The sequence below is a fragment of the Aethalodelphis obliquidens genome, unplaced genomic scaffold (genome assembly GCF_003676395.1).
Source record: "Aethalodelphis obliquidens isolate GAN/ISIS:26980383/991018 unplaced genomic scaffold, ASM367639v1 scaffold28, whole genome shotgun sequence".
In the NCBI taxonomy this organism is placed as follows: Eukaryota; Metazoa; Chordata; class Mammalia; order Artiodactyla; family Delphinidae; genus Aethalodelphis; species Aethalodelphis obliquidens.
The window spans coordinates 5202086-5224552 of record NW_020837972.1 but is presented as its reverse complement, the minus strand read 5'-3'; the positions used below and the strand labels follow the sequence as shown (position 1 = coordinate 5224552).

The 22467-nt window shown below is 40.1% G+C and overlaps 1 protein-coding gene across 1 annotated transcript in view; it reads left to right on the top strand.

The window, feature by feature from the left end:
* GRK3 (G protein-coupled receptor kinase 3) overlaps window positions 1-22467 on the top strand; it is a 117203-nt gene that overhangs the window by 42525 nt on the left and 52211 nt on the right. The window contains exon 3 of the mRNA XM_027124441.1: window positions 12099-12172. Within this exon, the coding sequence (XP_026980242.1) occupies window positions 12099-12172 (74 nt within the window). The remainder of the gene's footprint in view (window positions 1-12098; window positions 12173-22467) is intronic.

Genomic DNA, 22467 nt, shown 5'->3' with positions numbered 1-22467 from the left:
GTGGACTGGGGCGGGGTGAGAGGGAGATGGTCTTGGGATGATTCAAGCGTATTACATTTATTATGCACTCTATTTCTATTATTATTACATTGCAATATATAATGAAATAATCATACAACTCACTATAATGCAGAATCAGTGGGAGCCCTGAGCTTGTTTCGCTTGTTGCTCACTGATAGGGTTTTGATATGAGTCTGCAAGCAGTTGATTTATTATGGTCTCTGTGCAGTCACACCTCTCTGCTGATGATAATCTGTATTTGCAGCCACTCCCCAGCGCTAGCATCACCGCCTCAGCTCCACCTCAGGTCATCAGGCATTAGATTCTCGTAAGGAGCGCGCAACCTGGATCCCTCGCATGCGCAGTTCACAGTAGGGTTTGCGCTCCTATGAGAATCTGATGCCACCGCTGATCTGACCGGAGGCGGAGCTCAGGCTGTAATGCAGGTGATGGGGAGCGACTGTAAACACAGATGAAGCTTCGCTCACTCGACCGGTACTGGTCCGTGGCCTGGGGGTTGGGACCCCTGACTTAGGGGAATGAATACATTCTATAAAGTATATTTCCTTAAATTATTCAAAACTATGAAAGGAAAGGAACTAGTTAATGCACAGAAAGATGAAGTGAACGGGGTAATTGAAAACACCGTGTCATCACGTCACCTTCATGCTCTATACCTGTCCTAAAGCCCCACTGCAGGACAAAGTCCCTCTTGTTACTGTCGTTCAAGTCACCCAAACTGGCCTCTGTCTTTTTCTTCTAGCATATACTCCACCGATGAGTCTTACGCTCTGTCTCCCTCTGTGGGACACCGCCTTCTGGCCTGTGCTTTTCTCAAAGATCCAGCCATTTGGGAATTCCCTGGTGGTCTAGTGGTTAAGACACTGTGCTTCCACTGCCGGGGAGAGGTGCGGGTTTGATAACCCGGTTGGGGAACTAAGATCCCACATGCCGTGCGTCACGGCCAAAAAACCCCAAAAAACAACAACGAAAGATCCAGCCATTCAGGGATTAGCTGAACCGTGAACAGTGCATTTTCTGATGTTCCTTGTGTGCCGTTTATTTGGCACTTCCTGTGGCAAATGTAGGATTTCCAGGTGCCTCTTCCGTGCGGTTTCTCTAACTGGAATCCAAATTCCTTGAGACCAAAGATAACCTCTGATGCTGTTTTCCTCTTTGTGACTAGAAAGCATCTAGTTCAGTATTTTATACACCAGAGGAAGTGACTCTTCTTTTTTTTTGTCTTTTTGCTTCAGCGTGAAATCCTTTCAACTGCCATTACTGTAAAACTCTTATTTGTAGCATCTTGTGTAAACAGTAGGAGTATAGCTACATATTCTGTGATTATTTTCTCAGCGTGAGGAGAGCATTCCAGGGGTGAAGTCATGGCCCACCAATGAGGCACCCAGTGTCCTGTCCATCACCTCCGTCGTGGCCCTCGTGGGCATCTGTGCACTGCTGGCACCAGTGTTAGCGTGAGCACCCACAGAAACAGAGGGCCCAGTTGGGCAGCTGTGTTCGCGGGAGAGCAGCGGGGTGCTTGTCCCCGTCACGCACAAAGGGTGGAAGGGACTCCCCACCGCCACATCCCCACTCCTGGCAGAAGGTATAAGGCCCCGAGCGTACAAAACTACAACACGTAGATGCACCATCTGACTTTTAAACATACCTATGTCATTTAATTAACAAACTTAAACATACCTATGTCATTTAATTAACAAACTTAAACATACCTATGTCATTTAATTAACAAATTGCTAATTAACAAATGGCTACAAGTTAAAATGAATTTGGACTAAATAATCAGAAACCACCCCATTGCTCTAGTAAGAAATCATTTCATAGTCATGAGGTTTCACGCCAAGATATGACAAGCCCACTCCAGCCACCAGTCACTGGAGGCGTCGCAACAGCGGCCCGTGGGCCTTCGTGCCCCGGAGGGTTGGCTGTGGCGCTGTCATCACCTGGTGTTCCGCTATCAAGGTTCTACTTTTTTGAGCCTCGAAGGCTTTTGCTGACATCTTCACATTCTGGTAGAAATATTGAGAGCCAGGTGGTAGGCAGGCACTGTTAACACATAGGGGTAAACACTTTGTACCTGTTATGGGTCGGCTCCAGGGAGGGGATGAGGATGAAAGGGTCATCTGCGGACAGACGCGGTGGCAGATGAGCATTCCAAGGAAGAGGAAGGAAGAAGGATTCAGCTTTGCCGTGTTGAGAAGAAAGAGGCCCCGCTCTAAAATCCTCCGCCCCGGATTTGAGAGCTGAGTTTAACTTTTCATGAAACAATTGCCCACTTATATTAAAAACTATTCCCCAGCAGGCTCTTTGGCATTCCGAAGCTCTGAGCACACGCGAAGCATTGTGTAACTGAGAAATACCTAGCGCTGGGATTCTTCTAGACGGATCCCTCCGCCTGCCGGATGAAGCCCATCTCCCCCGCCCGTTCAAGCCTCGGTGGTGGGATAAAGCATTCCTTCCACCTTTTCCCCATAGGAACGCGCTGTGTCCAGATTCAGAGCCTCACTCCTTCCTTATCTCCATGGAAATTTCCTGTCTCTGGCCACTTGTTCTTTCTCTCGACTCTGTAGCCCGTTAATCTCTCCACACCTGGCCTGTACTTCACTTCTTCCCGGAACCATCTGTGACTATAGCGTGAGCCGTACTGATCTTCCCTTAGTAAATTTATCAAATGTTTATTGAGCCGATTGAGAACTGGCCATTGTGCTGAGGATTAGAGAGAAAACCCCACACGAGCAGGCCATTTTCCTCCCAGAGCCCCTGAGTAAACAACTCGATGACATCGTTAGAGGTGCAGCCTTTCTTAACACCATGCCGCTGTGTATTCCCAAGGCCGGCGTCACGTTTAATGGGGAGATACTAGAAGGATTGCCATTGAACGCCAGGAACAGACAAGGAACAAGAAATGGACACATGAATCACGCCGACAGGACCAGTACCCAAGAGGTGGAGGGCCCGAAGGATTCCTTGAGCAGTGGTGCCGAGTAGCAAACCTCAATACAGAAGGCCCTGGACGTGCTCGTGAGCAAAGACCTGTAACACAGGGTGAAAATGGAAACTTAAACATATGAAAAGATTTTCAACTTGATTAAAGCTTGGCAAAGTGCAAATTACTCTGAACTATTATTATTTTTCTTAATCTTTCAAATTGTCACGAGATCCGGAAGTTTAATAACACACTTTTGGTATGGCCGTGGGTTTAAAAACAGGAGCTGATGCATTGCCGGTGGGTGTATGAACAGGTACTGCTCGGATGGGGCTAATTTGGCTGGGTCTATTAAAATACCAGAAAGTCTATATAACCTTTGGCTCAGGAGTTTCACTCGGAGGAATGTATCCTACAAATAGGCTTGAACACGTGAGAAATGATGTACGGAGAGGGTTCTTTATTGCAGCAATTTTGTAAAAGCAAAATATTTCCTGCAGCCCAAATGTTCACCATTAGGCAACAAGTTACGTAACTTCTGACATTCCATCCGCTGGAATAATGCAGCGGTAAGGAGCGGCCAGGTAGCTCTTCGTGACTAGTATAGAAAGATCTCCACGGTCTCAAGTTATGAAAAACAGGCTGACGGAAACAGTATGGTAGGAAATAAGAGTTCCTCTTTGCGCCTGCCTTTGTGCTGTGTTAGGAGGTAACGCAGCGCCTATAACAGAGACCCACACATGAGAGTGTCTCTCTCATCTGTAGCGGTGCAGGGTTAGCGGGAGGCCCCCCTCCATGTGCCAAGCTCTTGCCATGTTGTGGCGCTGGTGTCCCTAGGACTGCAGAGTTTCCTGCATCGAGCTGGGTGAAGGAATCACACGGATTTCTTAGCACCTGGCCAAGAAGTAACATACATCACTTCCCCGAAAAGATACAAGGAACCAGTAATAGCCATTATCTTGGGGGTGATGCTGGTGGGTGCGCTACTGGGAAGATGAAGGACATGGACCAGAAGGAAACTCTTCATTTTATACCTTTTTAATTTATTTTTACAACTTTGAGCCATTTTGTCCATTCATAAGATAAAAAGAGATAGTTGCGAGTTAGTGGCCTTGAAAGCACTAAGGACCCAGGGCCGTGGGAGCACAGAAGAGGGATAGCTCCTCCACCTGGCTGGGCTGGGGAGCTCTTCGAATTTTACTGTGTTACGTGATGCTCAGTTGAGGTCCTCAAGGTAAAGTGGGTGTTAACCAGGTCAAGTCTGGAGGGGATGAGAAGGGTGGGGGTGGGGAAGCGGATAGAGAGGTGGTGGCAAGAAGGGAGCTGGTGCTGAGAAGGGGAGTCTGTTTCAGGTGGAGTGAGGAACGTGTGTGAAGGCACAGAGGCGTGTTGAGTGACCTGCGCTTGCGTCCGGCCGTACTGGGCAGGTGGGCGCTGTAGCTCTGGGGAGGTGTGGGGCAGAGCAGGGCGTGCATTGCAGTGCAGATGTTAGAGGCTAGGTCTTATCCAGTGTTCTGTGCAATGATGAGTTCAAAAGCAAGGGAGCAGCATGGTCAGATCTAGGCAGCAGTACGCAGGATGAATGGGAAAGGAGACTGGACGAATGTTGAGGTGGCCGTGCCGTGATCTAGGAGGCAATGCATCTCTCCCTGCAAAGCGAGTCTGGCACTTAACTAACGCAACGCAGTTAGGTATTATGTTTTATGTATGTCTATCAGTACCTCCAATCAGATTGCAGTTGCTCTGAGAACCCCTTTATTTACCCTTGTAGCACCATGACATAAATGCTTATTGGTTGGGCTTCCCTGATGGCACAGTGGTTAAGAATCCGTCTGCCGATGCAGGGGACACAGGTTCGATCCCTGGTCCGGGAAGACCCCACATGCCAAGAAGCAACTAAGCCCGTGCACAAGTACTGAGCCTGCACTCTAGAGCCCGTGAGCCATAACTACGGAAGCCCGTGTGCCTACAGCCCTTGCTCCACAACAAGAGAAGCCCCTGCAACGAGAAGCCTGTGCACTGCAACGAGGAGTAGCCCCTGCTTGCCGCAACTAGAGAAAGCCCGCGCGCAGCAACGAAGACCCAATGCAGCCAAAAAAACCCAAAACCAGACAAACAAAAAACTTACTGGTTGATTCTCTTTTGTTTTAAATAAACCTTTAATGGAATATATGTATAGAAAAGTGCTCAAGTTCAAGTGCATAGCGTCATGAATTACCACCAAGTGAACACACATGCATTAATTGGTTGATTGTTATTCTGTTTCTTCCTTGTTAAAATTATGGTTAGACCCAGTGTGTTTTACACACCCTCCCCACTTTGTCCTGGCCATGTTTAATCTGTGATGTACACACATACCCTAATTTCCATACTGCCAGCTTTAATCATTGTTCTTTGAGACGTCTTTGGGAAATATAAATCAGGTGGATTGTTGGAATAATACTTCTATTTTAAGTTATTTTAAATCTCACTTTATTTTGTCATTTTGTTTGTTTACTATTAGATGTGCATTAAACTGTTATAAATGAAAACAATTGACCCCAGTCTGGAAAGAGTATTGGCATGGTGCATAGCCAGAAATTTTTTTCTTTTCCGTCATTTCATAATGTTGGTAAAGGCTGAAAGTAATCCAACTATTGCAAGGGTTTAGATATACTTTTCTTGCCACTGAATTTTCACATTTTCCTCCCAGTCCCAATTTCCTTTGTTCCCTTTTGAAGTAAGAGCCAATTGCTTGGAACATTCTGTGAATTTTTCTTTGGCCACGTTCATTACCATTTGTGCTTTTGTCTACTAGACTGTTAATATTCAGGGCCCCAAATCTCTCCATTCTCTAAATGAGTGCTCTCATTAATTATGAGATGTGCTGAATTTAAATTGGAGGTGGGGTAGATAATTTGGATATTTAGAAGACCTATTTACAATATTCCTCAACTACATTTTGTTACTAATTTTCTTCTGTAAGGTTTTAAGTCAGCAAGTGAAAGTTCTAGTTTGATAAGCAGAGTCAAATAAAAAAATATATTTAAGGTTTGCATGAAGTAGGTAAAAATAATTAACTAATTATTCGTTTTGATTTATATTTATTTATTCCTCTTGGGACTTGGAAGAAATGAAAGGGAGAATTATTCAGTGGGAATTTAAGTTAGTATTATTCATCTAGGAGGGGCATGGTGCCCTGTGGGAGTTTTCCATTTTTACATCTGTATGCTTGCTTTCTGTATTTTTGAGTTTGCTTTTCTAGTTATCATTTCAGATTTCCTTTGTTTTCACTTGTAAAGACTATCGTGTATCCTGAATGTGTCAGAATAGCTGTTTCCAGCCTCTGCATTACCCAGAACCTTTGTAATTACTTATTTTAGTCCCATGCCTCTGTGTGTGAATGATTTTATCTTCCATACAAACTCGTGCTTTATGAAGAACATCCTGTAGAGACTGACAACCATGTTAAGTGATCAGGCGTTAGCTTCTGGAAATTTTAGATCCCAATTTGTGATCGACTTAAAGCCACTATTCAGGAACATCTTTTGAGCCTTGTCCCTGGCTTAGTTGTATGTACCCAATCTTATTTTTCTTTCTTCTTTAGCACCACTTTTTTTTTTTTTTTTTTTTTTTGGTGGGGTGGCAGGAAGAGTCAGGTTTATTGAGGTATAATTTAAATAAAACTCACCATCTACAATGTACAATTCTGTGAGTTTTGACAAATTCATAAAGTTGTATGACGACTACCAAAGTCAAGATACAGAGTGATTTATCACCTCCGCAAATGTTCTAGTGCCCTTTATGGTTGACCGCCACACCCCACCCCAACCCCTGGCAACCACTGATCTAGTTGTTCCTGTGGTTCCTCCTTTTCCAGAATGACACATAAGTGGACTCATTTAGCATGTAGCCTTTGGGTCTGGTTTCTTTCACTTAGCACAGTGCATTGGAGATTCACTTATAGTGGATGTATCAGTAGTTCATGCCTTTGTCTTGTTGAGTAGTGTTCCATCGTATGGGTACGTCACAGTTCACCTAGCCATCAATTGAAGAACATTTGGGTTATACCCAGTTTTTTGATATTATATATGAAGCTACTACAAATATCTGTGTTCAGATTTTTGTGTGAATATAAATTTTCATTCCTATTGGGTAAATACCTAGGAGTGTGATTATTTGGGTTGAATGGCAAATGGATATTTTAACTTTAAAGAGATGTTTTCCAATGAGCCTGCATTCCTACTAGCAGTCTAGGAGAGTTCCAGTTACTCCACATCCTCTGCTCGTCAGCAATGGCATTCATTGTCTCTCTCTCTCTTTTTTTTTTTGGCTATTCTAAGACGTATATAGTGATATCTCACTGTGTTTTTAATTTGCATTTTCCTAATGACTAACAATGTTGGACATCTTTTCATGTGCTTATTTTACATTTATATATCATCTTTGGTGAAAATTTTCAAATCTTCTGCTCAATTTTTAAAAATACTGGGTTGTTTATATTCTCATCATCGAGTTTGAGAATTCTTTGTATACTTTGGATACAGGTTCTCTATCAGATATGTATATTGCAAATGTTTTCTCCAAATCTGTGGCCTGTCTTTGCTTTCCCTTTGTAAGTAATGAGTAATTTATGGGAGATTACTTTTGAGACTGTGTAAATATTTTGTTCCGTATCAAACTTTTGCCCCCGGGTTTTGGCACCTGTTGATTTTCTAACTCCATCATTCCTTCTATAGTTTTTGGTTGGTATTTGATGCTAAGGAAGAGCTTCCCCTTCTTTCCTTTATTCTTCTCCTCCCTTCTTCCTTCTTTCCCCTTCCCTCCATTGTGGAGTCACAGCCCATCAATCATCCCAGCCAGCACAGTAATTCCCCTCTTTGCCTGTTGATTCAGAAGCACGAGGACGTGTCCAAGACATTATATATGCTTCTCAGCGAACGAAGCTTCTGGTTGCCAAAATTTGATATTGTCAGTCTTCTGAACTCTGCCCTTCTAGTGGTTATGAAGTGGTATCTCAAAGTGATTTAATTTATATTTGCACGATGACCAACGGTATTGAGCCCTTTTAATGTGCTTATTGGCTAGTCATATTTCTTCCTTTGTGAAGTGTTCACATTTTTTGCCCATTCTTTTATTGGGTTGTTTCGTTTTAAAAATTGATTTGTAAGAGGTATTTTTTTTAATGTATACATAAATGGGATATAGGCCTTTTTCAGATTTCTTTCTTTTTTTCTTTTCCCATTTGGATATAAGTTTTTTCTAGCACCATTTGTTGAAAAGACTTCCTTTTCCTAATAAATTGCTTTGCTATCTTTGTAGAAAATAAGTTGAGCACATATAAGTGTATTTCTGGATCCTCTATTCTGTTTCATGATTTAGTCTTATGCCAGTACCACACTGTGTTGATTACCATGGCTGTATAATGAGTCCTGAAATTAAGCAGTGTAAGTCCTTGAACCTTTTGCTTCTTTCTCAAGATGTTTTGGGTATTCCAGGTTTTTCGCCTTTCCATATACATTTTATTTATTTATTTATTATTTTTTATTTTTTTTTATTTATCAATTTTATTTTTTCAGTAAGCTTTTTTTTTTTTTTAACATCTTTATTGGGGTATAATTGCTTTACAATGGTGTGTTAGTTTCTGCTTTACAACAAAGTGAATCAGTTATACATATACATTCCATATACATTTTAGAATCAGCTTGTCAGTTTCTTTAAAAAGCCGATGGGGATTATCATTAGGATTGCATTGACTCCATAGATCAATTTGGGGAGAATTAACATCTGCAATAGTGAGTCTTACAATCCATGAACTGACTATATCTTTCCATTTATTTAGATCTTCTTTAACATCTTTCAGTCATATTATATAGTTTTCCACTTAGTGGCATTGTATATCTCTTATTTATTTATTCTTAAGTATTGGTTCTTTTTTGATGTTATTGCAAATGGACTTGTTTCAGAATTCCATCTTAAAACTGTGTGATGTGAGTGTATCTAATGTCATTGATTCTTTTAGCTAATGACCTTGTATTTTATGGTCATTTATGGATCTTCCTAAATTCACTTATATATTCTAGTAGTTATTTTGTAGATAGGATTTGTTATATAGTTAATCACGTTGTCTAGGGATAAAATTAGTTTTAATTCTTCCTTTTCAATTTTAGTAAGTTTTATTTCCTTTTCTTATTGCACTGACCTCACAATATTGAATAGAAGGTGTGAGATTAGGCATTCTGGCCTTTTCTAATCTGAAATGCTTTGTACTTTGTTTATCCCACAGCTCAGAGAGGTCTTATTGACATTCTGTTTTATCATTGATCTCAGCATCATATTTAATTACTTTATATAATTTCCCATAAATTACAGTTATTTCATTTGTTTACTACTTTGTCGTCTGCCCCTTACACAAACCCATAAGTCTCTTATGGGAAAAACTCTGTCTTCACCAGCATATAGCACGGTGACTCTTAGTAGACACTCAGTAAATGCTTTGTCAAATGAGTACATTTTGGTAGGAACTTTTAGCAGTTATGCAGTCTATCCTCCTTTCCAGTGTTTGAATCTCCTTGGTAAAACCTAGGACAGGTATTATTTCTTACAAGATTTTTTTCATATTCTTCTTTCCCTCTTTTTCATTTTTTAGGTGGTTATATATTTCAATTTCCCATAGAAACCACGTATATTTAATGCTTTCAAAAGTTCTTAATTGATCTCTTATAAAAGATAATACAATTCTTTCTACCAATTTTTGCAAAATATTTTAGTGGCAAATTGGGATAGTTTGCCTTTCCTGGATGTTACATACACTTGGAAGTTAATCAGTATTCAGGCAGTTTGCAGTGGTTCAAATATAGAAACAAGGGTAAACACATTCCACAGTTACCTAGTAAGCAGGTGTTGGCTCACTACTTTTTATTCTTTGAAATCTGGAGAAATCGCACTGATGAAGTGAACCAGTTAGGCAAATTATTTCCTTATTTTTGCCCTTTAGCTTTTGTTCTAATCTGAGTAATGCTTCATTTTTTTTTTTTTAATGTAATTTAAGTCTAATGAAGGTAAATTGCATTCAGCCTGGAACACAACGATCTAGGATGTATCCTAAAGGCAAAAAAATATCTTTCTTCTGGCTGCCCCATTTTAACAGCTGCTGTGATAGAAAGTAATGCTTCAGTTTATGTACAGACAGGAGGAAAATACTGGTTTTTTCCCCCTGTATGATGTTCCAAATAATTCTTTGGCTTATCTTACACATTGATGATGGAAATTGCATTAAAGAAGTAGGTAAACAACATATTAAGTTGGATGTTTATTCATTCATCTCCCTTTCTTCATCCTCCTCCTTCTTTCTTTCCTCTCCCTTCCAGTTTACAAGTGGAGATTTCAACAGTCCTCCACCGATAATGGAGAGAATAAATAGACAGTCAGTAAGATTTAGAGCACCCGGACAGGCCTATCAACCAACTTGGCCTAATTGCTTTTTTACTTTATTTAATGAAACACTCCACCCTATATACTGTTTCTCTTTTTTTTTTTTTCAAGTACCCTTGAAACATTCACCTAGAGGGACCAAGTTTGGGGCCAAAACCAAGTTTCAATAAATTTAAAAGCATTGGAAGTCCTACTGAATGTGTTCTCTGACCACAACAGAATTAAACAGAAATCAATATCCCAGAAATACCTGAAAAAAAAAAAAACCCCAAATATCTGGAAATTAAACTACACATTCCTGAATGACTCGTGAGCCAAAGAAGAAATGACAAGGGAAATTGGAAATTACTTTGAAATGAATGAGAACAAAAAGTCAACCTTTCTCTTATTTAAAATAAAAATATTAACATGCACATCGGTAGAGATTCACATCTTCAGTTCTTCCTACTCGTCTGCTTCTTGAATTCCCTACTCCCTCCGTATGTTGGCCCTGCTGCAGTCCCTTGACAGTATGAGCACGGCCGTGCTGCTGCTGGAGCTGTGCACCCAGCCCCTGTTAGTCTGGTCTTGCCAAGCTAACCAAGTAGTCCAAATACCTTTCTTCCAGTTCCACTGAACAAACATTTACCGTTTTCAAAGGTCATGTTCCTGGAAGCATGGAGGGGAATTTATGGGGCAACAACAGACAGGCTCAAGTTATATAACTCTTATGTTAACTTGGATGAAAATCTTTTCAAAGCTGCTTCCTTCCTGTCCTACCTGGGGAGTTCTGATCTACCTTTGCCCAACATTTTAGACTTTTTGTGTGTCTTTCTTCACTTTTTTTTTTTTTCCTGTGACTTCTGTCTCTCCTAACAATCCTTTAATTGTTTGGACCTTCTCATTGCTTTTGACTTTTCGTAATCTTCCAGTATCTCTGCCCTCAGTCTGGTGTCAGCTTGTCCTCTCCAGCTTCATTCATTCACTGAGGCTTGACTAGGTGCAAGGCATTGAGCTGGCCACTGGGTTTGGTCCTGGGGTGGGAGACTTGTAATCAGATAATTAACCTGGGTGAGCACTTTGGCAGAGGCATGTTGGAAGGGCCATCCAAACAAACATTCTTTCAACACATATTAATTGGCCTCCCACTGTGTAGCAGGCACTGTGCAATGGGGGTGGTATCCGGAGCCGAAGGTACTGATTGCTTGAAGATGAGGCATGGATCTGGGAATGGGTGATCTGCTCTGGCACGAGGTATTTGGTAGGGACTTGGAGGGACTTGAGCTAATAAGTGGTGAGAGAAAAGCCTAGAAAGGTTAGGAAAGTAGTTCTTTTGTTTTTCTTAAGGGAGTTGTAGTTCTGTTTCTGTGACGTAGCATTTATTAGCTCCATGGTGACTCTTACCAACTTCTGTATTACCTGTATCTCTGATTTCTTTGGTTAACCTTCCACTTGTTCTGGTGCCCAGTAGCAGTAAGTGGTGCTAAACGCTAGCACTGTTAATTGTGCAGTTTTTAAAAGTGGGAGGGGGAGGGGGGCTGCCAAGAGAGAAGGAGCCTCAAAGCAGGGCACCAGGGGTGTGATTCTCTTAACTTTACCTGGATTATTTCCTTTTAGGCGTTAAGTAGCCTCTTGAAACCCCCTTTTTTATTTTAAGGGTAGGGGAGGAAGAGGTTGAAACAAATGAATTTGAAAACACCCTGTGGGATAAAATTTACATTCATCGCCCACCCTGAAATTTTTTATTCTTTTTCTTTAGGTTTCTTGCTATTTAAAGATTTTTGTTTGAATGAAATTAATGAAGCTGTACCTCAGGTGAAGTTTTATGAAGAGGTAAGAAGTGACTGTTTTATCAATGCTTTTATTTCAAAAGCATATTTAAACTGTACTTTGGGAAATATTAAGACTACTAGATATCTTAGAGATTCGTCAGAAGTAATTAGTACTACAAGATATAGTTTTAGAGATGCTGACAACAACTATAAAAATCATATTTTTAAAGCTCTGTAGTGTTCTGGAATCAGTGAGGAATAGTTGGACTCAGATTCCAGAGGAGGAAGAATCATTCAGAGGTGCACTGAGCATTACCAGCCATTTTATTTTCTGCAGAAGCACGCTGATTCTGGACACAGAAGCCGAGGCAGGGGGCTGCTACTGGGTGAAAGAGAAACTAGCAAAGGTTTATGGTCACACATTACTAGAGTGACAAATTGGAGACTTGGTGGGAAAGGGTGGCCTCAAACCCATAGCTGGTTTTCCCAGCAGGACATTGGGAGGGGATCTGAAGAGGCAGGCCAAGAGCTTCTGGAAGACACATTGAAACCTCCCACAGCCTTGCGGTATTAAACGGTATTGAAATGTACACCTGTTGTGGCAGGAATCCGAAAACAGAACAGGCAAGAGATGAAAACCCCACTGAAGAGCCATAACCACTCATCACCTGGGGTGGCGGCTGGTCCAGGTGTGGTGGGCAGGTGAGCATCCAGCTTTGGCCCCTGGCAGGAGGCTGCTTCTGGGAGACAGAAAAACCAGAAGAGGTTTCTGGATCTGGAGTAAAAAACAGATGAAGCTGGGAATTCCGTGGCGGTCCAGTGGTTAGAACTCCGTGCTCTCGCTGCCAAGGGCCTGGGTTCAGTCCCTGGTCAGGGAACTGGGATCCCATAGCCGTGCGGTGCAGACAAACCCTCACCCTCCCGCCCCCCGCAAAACAATTAAAAACTTATAACATCCAACATGTTAAAAAAAAAAAAAACAACGAAGCTGGAGGAGCCCCCAAAACATGATGAGTCCCGTGCTCAAGACACATGCCAAGTTTTGAAGCTTGAGTGGGCCGGGGGGCCAAAGAGCTATCCTGAAGACTACTTAAGGGCAGAACTGAATCCAGTGCTGAGGAGACAGAGGTCTCATTGAACTCCATGGAGACCCAGGCCTTAGAACAGGGACCAACCAGAGGCAGACTGAGTCCTACACAAATGGCAGGGCAGACCAGCCCAGCTCAACCCCCTGTTGGGTGATGAACTCCCTCCCTACCTGTGCAACAGAGAATAAGGGGAGCTCTCTGTCTCTTTTGCAGGTAGAAAATAACAATATATAGAGACTCTCCAATCTTCACCATACAGTAAAAAATGATTTTCCACCTAAGAAGCAAGATCACATGACTTATAAACAAGGCAATAGAAGCAGACCCACAGATGAATCAGATATTGGAGTTAGTTGACAAGTACCTAAAAATAATTGTAAATATGTTCCAGACAATAGAGAAAAAGATGGACAAAATAATTAGATGGAGGAATAGAGAGTTTCAGCATAATTTGAATGTATTGTGGAAAACCAAACAGATATTCTAGAACATAAAGTATTTGAAATTAGAACCTAGTGGTTAGAACCAATAGCAGATTGTCACAGTGCGAGACAGGATTAACGAATAGGGAAGCAGGTCAGTAGGTCATCTCAAACTGAAATACAGAGAAAAAAGAATATAAAAAAGAAATAAGGGCATTAGAGACATGTGAGGCATACCTAAAAGGTCTAACACATGTAAAGTTGGACTCCCAGAAAGGAAGAGAGAGAATGGTACAGAAGCAGTATTTGAAGATATAATACTAAGAATATTACAAAATGATGAAAGTCAGCAGCTTACAGATTCAAAAAACTTAGAACACCCCAAGCAGGATGAGTACAGAGGAAACGTATCTTTGCACATCAATATAAGACTGTGGAAACCTGTGACAGAGAGAAAATTTTAAAAGCAACCAGAGGTTAGAAAAAGACACCTCATTTTTAAAGGGGCAGTAATATGAACAAAACGACTGTGACATATTAAAATAAATGATTAAGAAAAAAGAAAGACAGACAATGAAATGGCCATCTTTCAAGTAATGAGAGAAAAAAGCTGCCAACCTAGAATTCTTTCCTCAGCCAAAACTTCCTTCAAAAATGAAGGTGAAATAAAGATATTTTCAGACAAAAACCAAGAGAATTTGTCAGTAGTGAAACTGCATTACCATAAATACTAAAGGGAGCTACTGTAAGCAGAAGGGAAATTACCCCAGATGGAAATGCAGGAAGGAATGAAAGACATCATAAAGAGTAAATATGTATGTGAAATATATGAATGTTGACCATACAAAACTATAATATGTTTTTAGAGTTTAAAGTGTGTGTAAAACTAAAATGTATGAGAGTAGCACAAAAGGCAGGAGAGGGGTTAATAAAGTTAAAGTATCTTAAGATTCTAGGATTATTGGGGATAGTAAAAATAATAATTTGCATTGACTTGTAAAGGATGCATATTGTAATCTCTAAGGTAACTTTTAAAAGAATAAAATGTGTATGTTAAAAGAGAGGAGATGTGGAATAAAACAACACTGTATTAATCCAAAAAAAAAAAAAAAGAATAAAAGGTGGACATAAAGTAGGAGGTCAAATTGAAAATAAAGAGTAAGGTGGTAACTATAAATTCATCTATATAAATATTGATGATTACATTTAATATAAATGGACTAAATACTCCCAGTAAAAGACTAAGTTTGTCAGACTGGATAAATAACCAAAACCATGTTATATACTGCTTATAAGTGAGATGCTTTATTTATGTATTTTAAGATATTTTATTTTTTGATTAACCTATAGTTGCTGTACAATATTATATAAGTTACAGGTGTACAGTATAGTGGTTCAATTTTTAAAGAAGTGGTATACTTTAAACAGAAGGATGGAAGAGGATATGTAATATACACACTAACTGAAGCAAAGCTGGTATAGCTATACTGATATCAGACAAAGTACATGGCAATGCTACTTTGAGATAAAGAGAGATTATTTCATAATGATTGAGGAGTCAGCATCTGTATCTTACAAATAACAGAAGTTTAAAATATTTAAAGCAAAAATTGGCAGGAAGATCCAAAACAAAATCCTTCTACAACCCTAGTGGGACACCCACATACTTCAAGAACTTGTAGAAGAAACAGGCAAAAAATTAGTAAGGATGTAGAAGATCTTAATAAAGTGATGAATAAACTTGACCTAATTGACCCAGCAGAAACAGAGTTTTGCATTCTTTAAAGTACATATGAAACATTTACCAAAATAGATCATATGCTGGACCCTAAAGAAAACTTCCTACAAATTTCAAGATTGAAATTGTTCAGAGTATGTTCTCTGACCACAGTGGACTTAAGCTCAAATTTAATAACAGTGTTAAGTAAGAAATCCTTAGCTGCCTGGAAACAAATAACTTCTAAATAATTTAAGGGTCAAAGAGGAAATTAAAATTGAAATTAGAGAATATATTAATTGAAATATATTTAAGAAATGACATATGCTAATATTATTAGCATGATCTGTCTTTACCCTAAAACATTTGAAATGGTCCAAAGAAAGCATGGCATAATTAGGGCTGATATTAGTAATCTTTGTATCTTTGAAAATTGGAAGAATATTCCCTTTTTTCCTGGTTTATTGATATACATGAAAATGACATTTTTCTACATTTAAAAAATTATATTAATGTATTTCCGGGAAGAATGATCAAATGATGATGCACATTTAGCATCATGTGAAAAAAAAAGTTATCTAAATCCCAAAGTCTTGCACTGAGTATGAAGTGACTTTATTATTTCAGTCTGAATCAGGCATTTTATCTGGACGAGACTCACAGCTTGATGTGTCAAAAATTTTTTTTCTTTCCTGTGTTCTTAAAAGCTTCTCTCCAATTTCAGCATGTACTCAGCTGCTTTGTCAAAGAGAAAGCAATCTCCTTTAGTAGATGAAACAGATGGGCAACCTACGTAGTTATTTCTTAAGCACTTCTGGCCACTATGGTGGTGACTACTGCTGATGTGTTTCCATTTGAACTTTAGATATCGGAGTTTCTCTTCGTTGGCTTGTTCCTCAGCTCTTCTCTCCTCTCTCCTGGCCTGGTGTGATGGATCTGGCCTATCAGGTTATCCCCTTGGAGGAAAATGCTTCAGGGCTCCTCAGCAACTTGCTTTGTGTTCTTTAATTGACAATACCATCCACCTTGGAGTTCCAAATACAGTTGTGTAAGTCAGTACAGCCTCCAAGATGGAAGTTATCAGTAATTCTGACTCCTTGGTTTCACCAGCCTGGTGGATTCTTTAATTTCTAGTTTTATAATCCTGATCCCTAGAAAACTCTGTTGTCAGGTATCTTGCAATGTGTATGTTGTCCATTGTATTTCCGTTTTTCTGTGTCCCCAGGCGCTTAGTGGTTACCCATTTTCCTGTGGTCTGAAGTCCTAATTGCTTCTTCCAACACTCACATATCTCTGCGTTAGTTATCACTTACCTTTCCCTCTTTATCTTTCACTACCTTCTCACGTAGACCTTCCAGTAACCAATATTACCTGAACCCACCGAGCCCAGTTCTTCTTTTTATACTTTACTTATGACCTTCCCCCAGCCTAGGATGCTGTTTCCCTTTCTCGGCTTGTGGAAAGCCTTGCTTCGTTTAAGGCCAAGGTCAGTTTCTGTATTCTCCAGTAAAGCCTGTCTGTACAGTCGTCCCGGTCTTCCGTGATTGCTTTGCTTCTCTGATTCTGACACTGTCTGTTGCCTGTAACGCCCATGGGATACTTAATATACGCTCGCTGCTGGTGTGTGCGCGTCATCAGTATTTCCACTTGACCATTGTTTGACTCCTAGACAGCAGGCCCAGCTAGGATCTAGGTGCAGCTGTGCTCTGCCCTCTCACTTGCTGTGGGATGTGGTGCTGGTCACTGAGCAAACCCTGAAGCATCTACCTTGTGTCAGGCTCAGAGCTTACAAGTGTGAACCAGGACACTGTCCTGTACTTGAGCTCATAGAATGGGGACTTAATATTTGAGCATCTGTTACCTTCTCTATGAAACGAGGTTAGTAATCATCTCCTGCTATTTCACAGGCTAGTTGAGAGTCTCAAATGGGATGCCAGATGGACAGTTGCTTTCTAAACTGTAATATCTATAATATGCTGCTTAGGTATATGCTGTGACATGGTGGTAAAGAGTTCCAGCTCTAAACTGAGACCGTCTGGATTTGGATTTGGATTTGGACACTGCTGGTGATTAGCTGCCTGAAGTTGGGCAAGGAGTCTTGCTTCACTCTCTCTGGGTTTCCTCATCCAAAAGTTAGGGTGGTAGCAGTGTCTGTCCTTAGGGTTGTCATGTGTGTATGCAACACACCAGAACAGCACCTGACACGTAGCTACTGCTCGGTGTGTTGGTTTATACACTTCCTTGTTCCAGTTAGATTTAGACGCAGCTTATAAAAATATTTATATGACACCTAGATTTAATAATAAATCACGGAAAACAGAAAATATAAGACCAGAGGTGAAGTTACTACACAGACTTTTCTTCACTCATGCAACCAGTATTTATCCAACACTAATGCTGGGAAGCATTGTTTGGATGGACAAAGTCTGTGCTCTCTTTGAGCTCCCATTTTTGTTGAAACAGACAATAAACCAGTAATAAATGAATAGGAAATATATCAGGAAATGATAACTGCTAGGCAGTGATTCAAAACAGACCCGCAACGCAATGTGACGTATTGGGATTCGGTGGCCACCTTAAATTGCTGGGTCAAAGGCTGACTTCTGAGGAGGTGCATTTTAGTGGAGTAATTTCAGATATTGTGTTTATCCTTTGTGGCTTTCACTTAGTTTCTTGAATCTGTCAATTTATATGTTTCACCAAATCTGGTAAAATTTGGGCCATTATAAAACTTTATTTCTACCCCAGTCTCTTTTTTTCCTCTCTCTAGAATTCCAGTCATAACGAGGTTTGATCTTTCGATATTATCCTAGATACCACTGATTCTCCCTGTGCCATTCCCTGCCCCCCGAATTTTTTTTCTTTCTTTTCTTCAGATTAGATAATTTTTATGGAGCTGTCTTCAAATTCATTGATGCTTTTGCCAACTCTAGTCTGTTATTATGTCCATCCATTGAATTTTTTTTCAGAGAAGATTTCCATGTGGTCCTTTTCATAGTTATTATTTTTCTGCTATTTCCTATCTTCTTATTCATTACATGCATATTTTCTGTACATCTTTTAGTATAGTTATAACGGCTCCGTTAAAATCCTTGTCTGATAATTCCATCAGAATCATCTTGGCTTGGTCTTCACTGACGGTCTGTTCTCTTGCATATGAGCCACATTTCTCCGTTTCTTCATAGATAGAGTAATTTTAGATTGTATCTTGTCCATTGATATTGTAGATACTCTAAACTCTGTTTCTCCAAAGGGTATTGATTTTTTTTGTCTCAGCAGTTAATTTGGCTTACTCAGACTTGATGCTCTGTCTTCTCATACAGTGGGTAGCAACTGAATCTTGTTCAGTTCTTTTAACCTTAGCTGGACTGCTGTGGGTCTGTCATGCTCACCTGTCATTATGGGGTCCACCGGAGATTTTGAGAGGTTTGTACGTAAAATTTTGGAGCTCTGCTCTGGCTCTTCATTTTCAGGAATATCCTCTCTTACCTTCCAGCTTCTGTTTGATGCCCCTTTTCCATTATCTCTGTACTTTTGGTCACTCTCCGGTGGTCCAGTGCAGTTGGGTTTTTTGTATGTCCAGAATTGTTGTTAGAGTTTAGTTCACTATTACCTGAAGGAGGACCCTGGTTTGTGATAATTTTGAATATGAAGCCAACGTGACTGGTTGATGAATTGGATGTAGGGGGTGGTGGGGACAGGGGTGTGAGCAAGAGAGCAGAATCAATGATGATTATTCCATTTTTTTGGCTTAAGCAGCTGGGAGGATGGTTTTATCATTTCTGTGATAAAGAAGACTAGGGGAAGAGCATGATTGGCCAGGGGAGAGAGGATGTGGAAATGTCCGGTAGGTGATTAAATATTTAGACGCTGGAGCTCTGGGTGAGAAGTGAGTCCTGCAGATCCAGTCTTAGTCATTGGAATATAATTGGTGTTTGAAACTATGGGACTGAATAGCTTTACCTAAGGAGAATATGTAATGGATGAAAAAGGGGTGCCCCAGTACTGTGCCTGAGGCACTCCAGTATTTAGGAGTATAGCAGAGGAGGAAGAATTACCAGAGGAAACTGAAGAAAAGGAGCCAGTGTGGCGAACCCCTGGACGGTGTAGATCCCAGAAGTCAGAGAAGAAAGCCTTCAAGGAGGCAGGAGGGGACCACGGAGCTGAATGCTGCTGGGATGTCAGGAAGCTAAGGGCAAAAAGAGAGATCCTTGATTGGTCAAGGCAGAGGCCCTTAGTGACTTTACTAGACCGTCTCATGGGAATGGTAGTGGGAAAAACGGGAGGCAGGAAAGTGGGGACCATGACAGCTGTGGACCAAAAGGGCTTGCTCTTAGGGTTCTCTGTATTTAGGCTACACGTTCAGCTGTGAGCTTTGTAACGACCAAAGCAGAAAGGGAGGACTACACGGTTAGTGAATGTTCATCATTGATGGCGAAGCTTCTGTTCTGCTGTAGTAGAGACTTTTCACCTTGAACTTGGGCCTCTGCCTGCTCAGGTTCCCTGGACAACCTGACTGCCAGGATTAGGGGTGGCATTTGCTCTGCACATCAGGACATCCTGTCTAGAGCCAATTGATACTTGACTGCATGTTCTTTAATTAGTGGTCTTAACTGATAATAGAAAGTGAATTACAGCCAGGGATGCTTGAGGCTGTTTCTTTGCCTACTAAGAATTAACCTTTTCTGTTGTTCAAGTTGGAGTTTATGAGATACGAGGCACTTACTAAAGCCAGAATTGGGGTTCAGAGCATCATTTGTGCAAGAAACCGGAATTTTCTGTATTGTCAGATTATTACAGTTCATAGAAAACTCCCATAGAATCAGCGTTTGCTTAACCAGGTGTCAGCTTGCTTTATAGGTCCCCAGAACATAGACTTAGGTTTCATTACACTTGTTTTCAAGGATAACGATTCCATGAAGGTTTAGTTTTCCTAGAGTTTGTGTGTTTAGGCAGAAACGTTTGCCTTTGGTTCACTAACAGTCCACCTGTTCTATCCTGGCATTGTGGCATTAATTTCTGGACCTTACTAAAACAAAACATCAAAAGAAATCTACCAAACCAGAGTCCTTGGTTTATTTTCTGACTCTGCCTCAGATTTGTGTGTCTGGCTTCTGTTTCCTTGCACCTACCATACTTGCATCTGGCATGGTATTTGAACCTTCAGACATGTTCTCCTGAATTAACCTTGGATGATTAAGCCCAGATCCTTTGGTTATGCCAACATTGCTGAATTGCTTCTTCATTAAAAAAGTGTTTTCCTTCTGGAGAAAAATATAATTTGAAAAGATACATGTACCCCAGTATTCATGGCAGCACTGTTTACAATAGCCAAGACATGGAAGTAACCTAAATGTCCATCGACAGGTGAATGGATTAAGAAGATGTGGTGTGTGTGTGTGTGTGTGTGTGTGTGTGTGTGTGTGTGTGTGTGTATGTATGTATATATATATATATACATACATACACACACACACACACACACACACACACACAATGGAATATTGCTCAGTCATACAAAAGAATGAAATAATGCCATTTGCAGCAACATGGGTGGACCTAGAGATTATCATAGTAAGTGAAGTAAGCCAGACAAAGACAAATATATGATATCACTTATATGTGGAATCTAAAAAAATGATACAAATGAGCTTATTTACAAAACAGAAATAGACTCACAGACATAGAAAACAAACTTATGGTTACCAAAAGATGGGGTGGGGGAGGGATCAATTAGCAGTTTGGGGTTAAAATATACACACTACTCTATATAAAACAAATAACCAACAAAGACCTACTGTATTAGCACAGGGAACTATATTCAATATCTTATAATAACCTATAGTGGAAGAGAATGTAAAAAAAGAATATATGTGTGTGTTTGTGTGTGTGTGTGTGTATATATATATAACTGAATCACTTTGCTGTATACCTGAAACTAACATAACATTGTAAATCAACTATATTTCTATAAAAATTTTTAAAAAATAAAAAAATTTTTTAAAAGTGTTTTCCTCTTGGATGGGGTATCAACCTACCCCAGTCCTCTTGCCTTTTTGTTAAATTTTAGTGTCTGTTCCAAGAAGACTCCATTCTAAGCCCAGGCAGTTACAGACTTGTGAATTTCAGCCATCTCACTGATGATATTTAAGGGCAATTAAGATGATCCCAGAATTTTTCTCAGTGTGTGAACCAGTTAGCCTTCGTATAGGACGTCAGCATTGTACATATTCCTCTCCCTGCCGACCGTGCCCTTTCATTATCAGAAATTTTCATAGGATTTACTGGTTTTGATTTCAAAACTGTTAGACTGTACAGTAAAAAAGGTAACTTTTATTTCTATTCAGTTTATACTCTCTCCCATAGGAGTAATCAGCCCCACTTTTTGTCATAGCAGAATAGAGAGCACTCAGATATCATGAAAGTCAGTATTACAACTGTCTCCTTGGTGGGAGCATTTGTTTTTCCAAAAATAAGTTATATGTAGTTATTAGTCATTATATTGAAAATCTTTGCTACAGTCTTCCTACCAGGTCCATATTTCATTTGTGTTTTCATTCTCTTCTTGTCTTTTAGATTAAATGTATTTCTGTAAATAAATAAAAATACTTCTCTGATCTGAGAACTTCTGTTTTGAGGTTGGAGTAATAGGGGCCATGTCCTCATAAAGCAAATATTTCCAAAGCTCATTTTATTATTTGGTCTATCTTGACACCCGTCAGGTTACCTCCCTTAAGTTATTGGCAAAACATACAATTTGAAGGAACCTTTCTGTTAATACTTTTAGAGTGCAGAGAAGGTTCCAGTGTGAAAAACCAATGCTTTTATCTATGGTTAATGCATTTCCAAAATATTTAGTTGATTTCTAAACATCTCTTTGCAGGAATCCTAGCAATTTATTATTATTTTTTCCTCCTGAATTTTGTAACACTGTAGTTGAGTGAGAACGAGCCCCGTCATAACTCTTAGAACTGGATTACAGACAAATTTAAATTATTTGTGGTTGGGAAAGGAGACTTGGCAAGGATGAATGGTCCATGGCTGGTGCATCGTTAAGATAATTGTAACCATGGCAGTATTTGTTTCTTAATATTGTGTTTCTAAATTTAAGCGACAAGGTTCATCATAG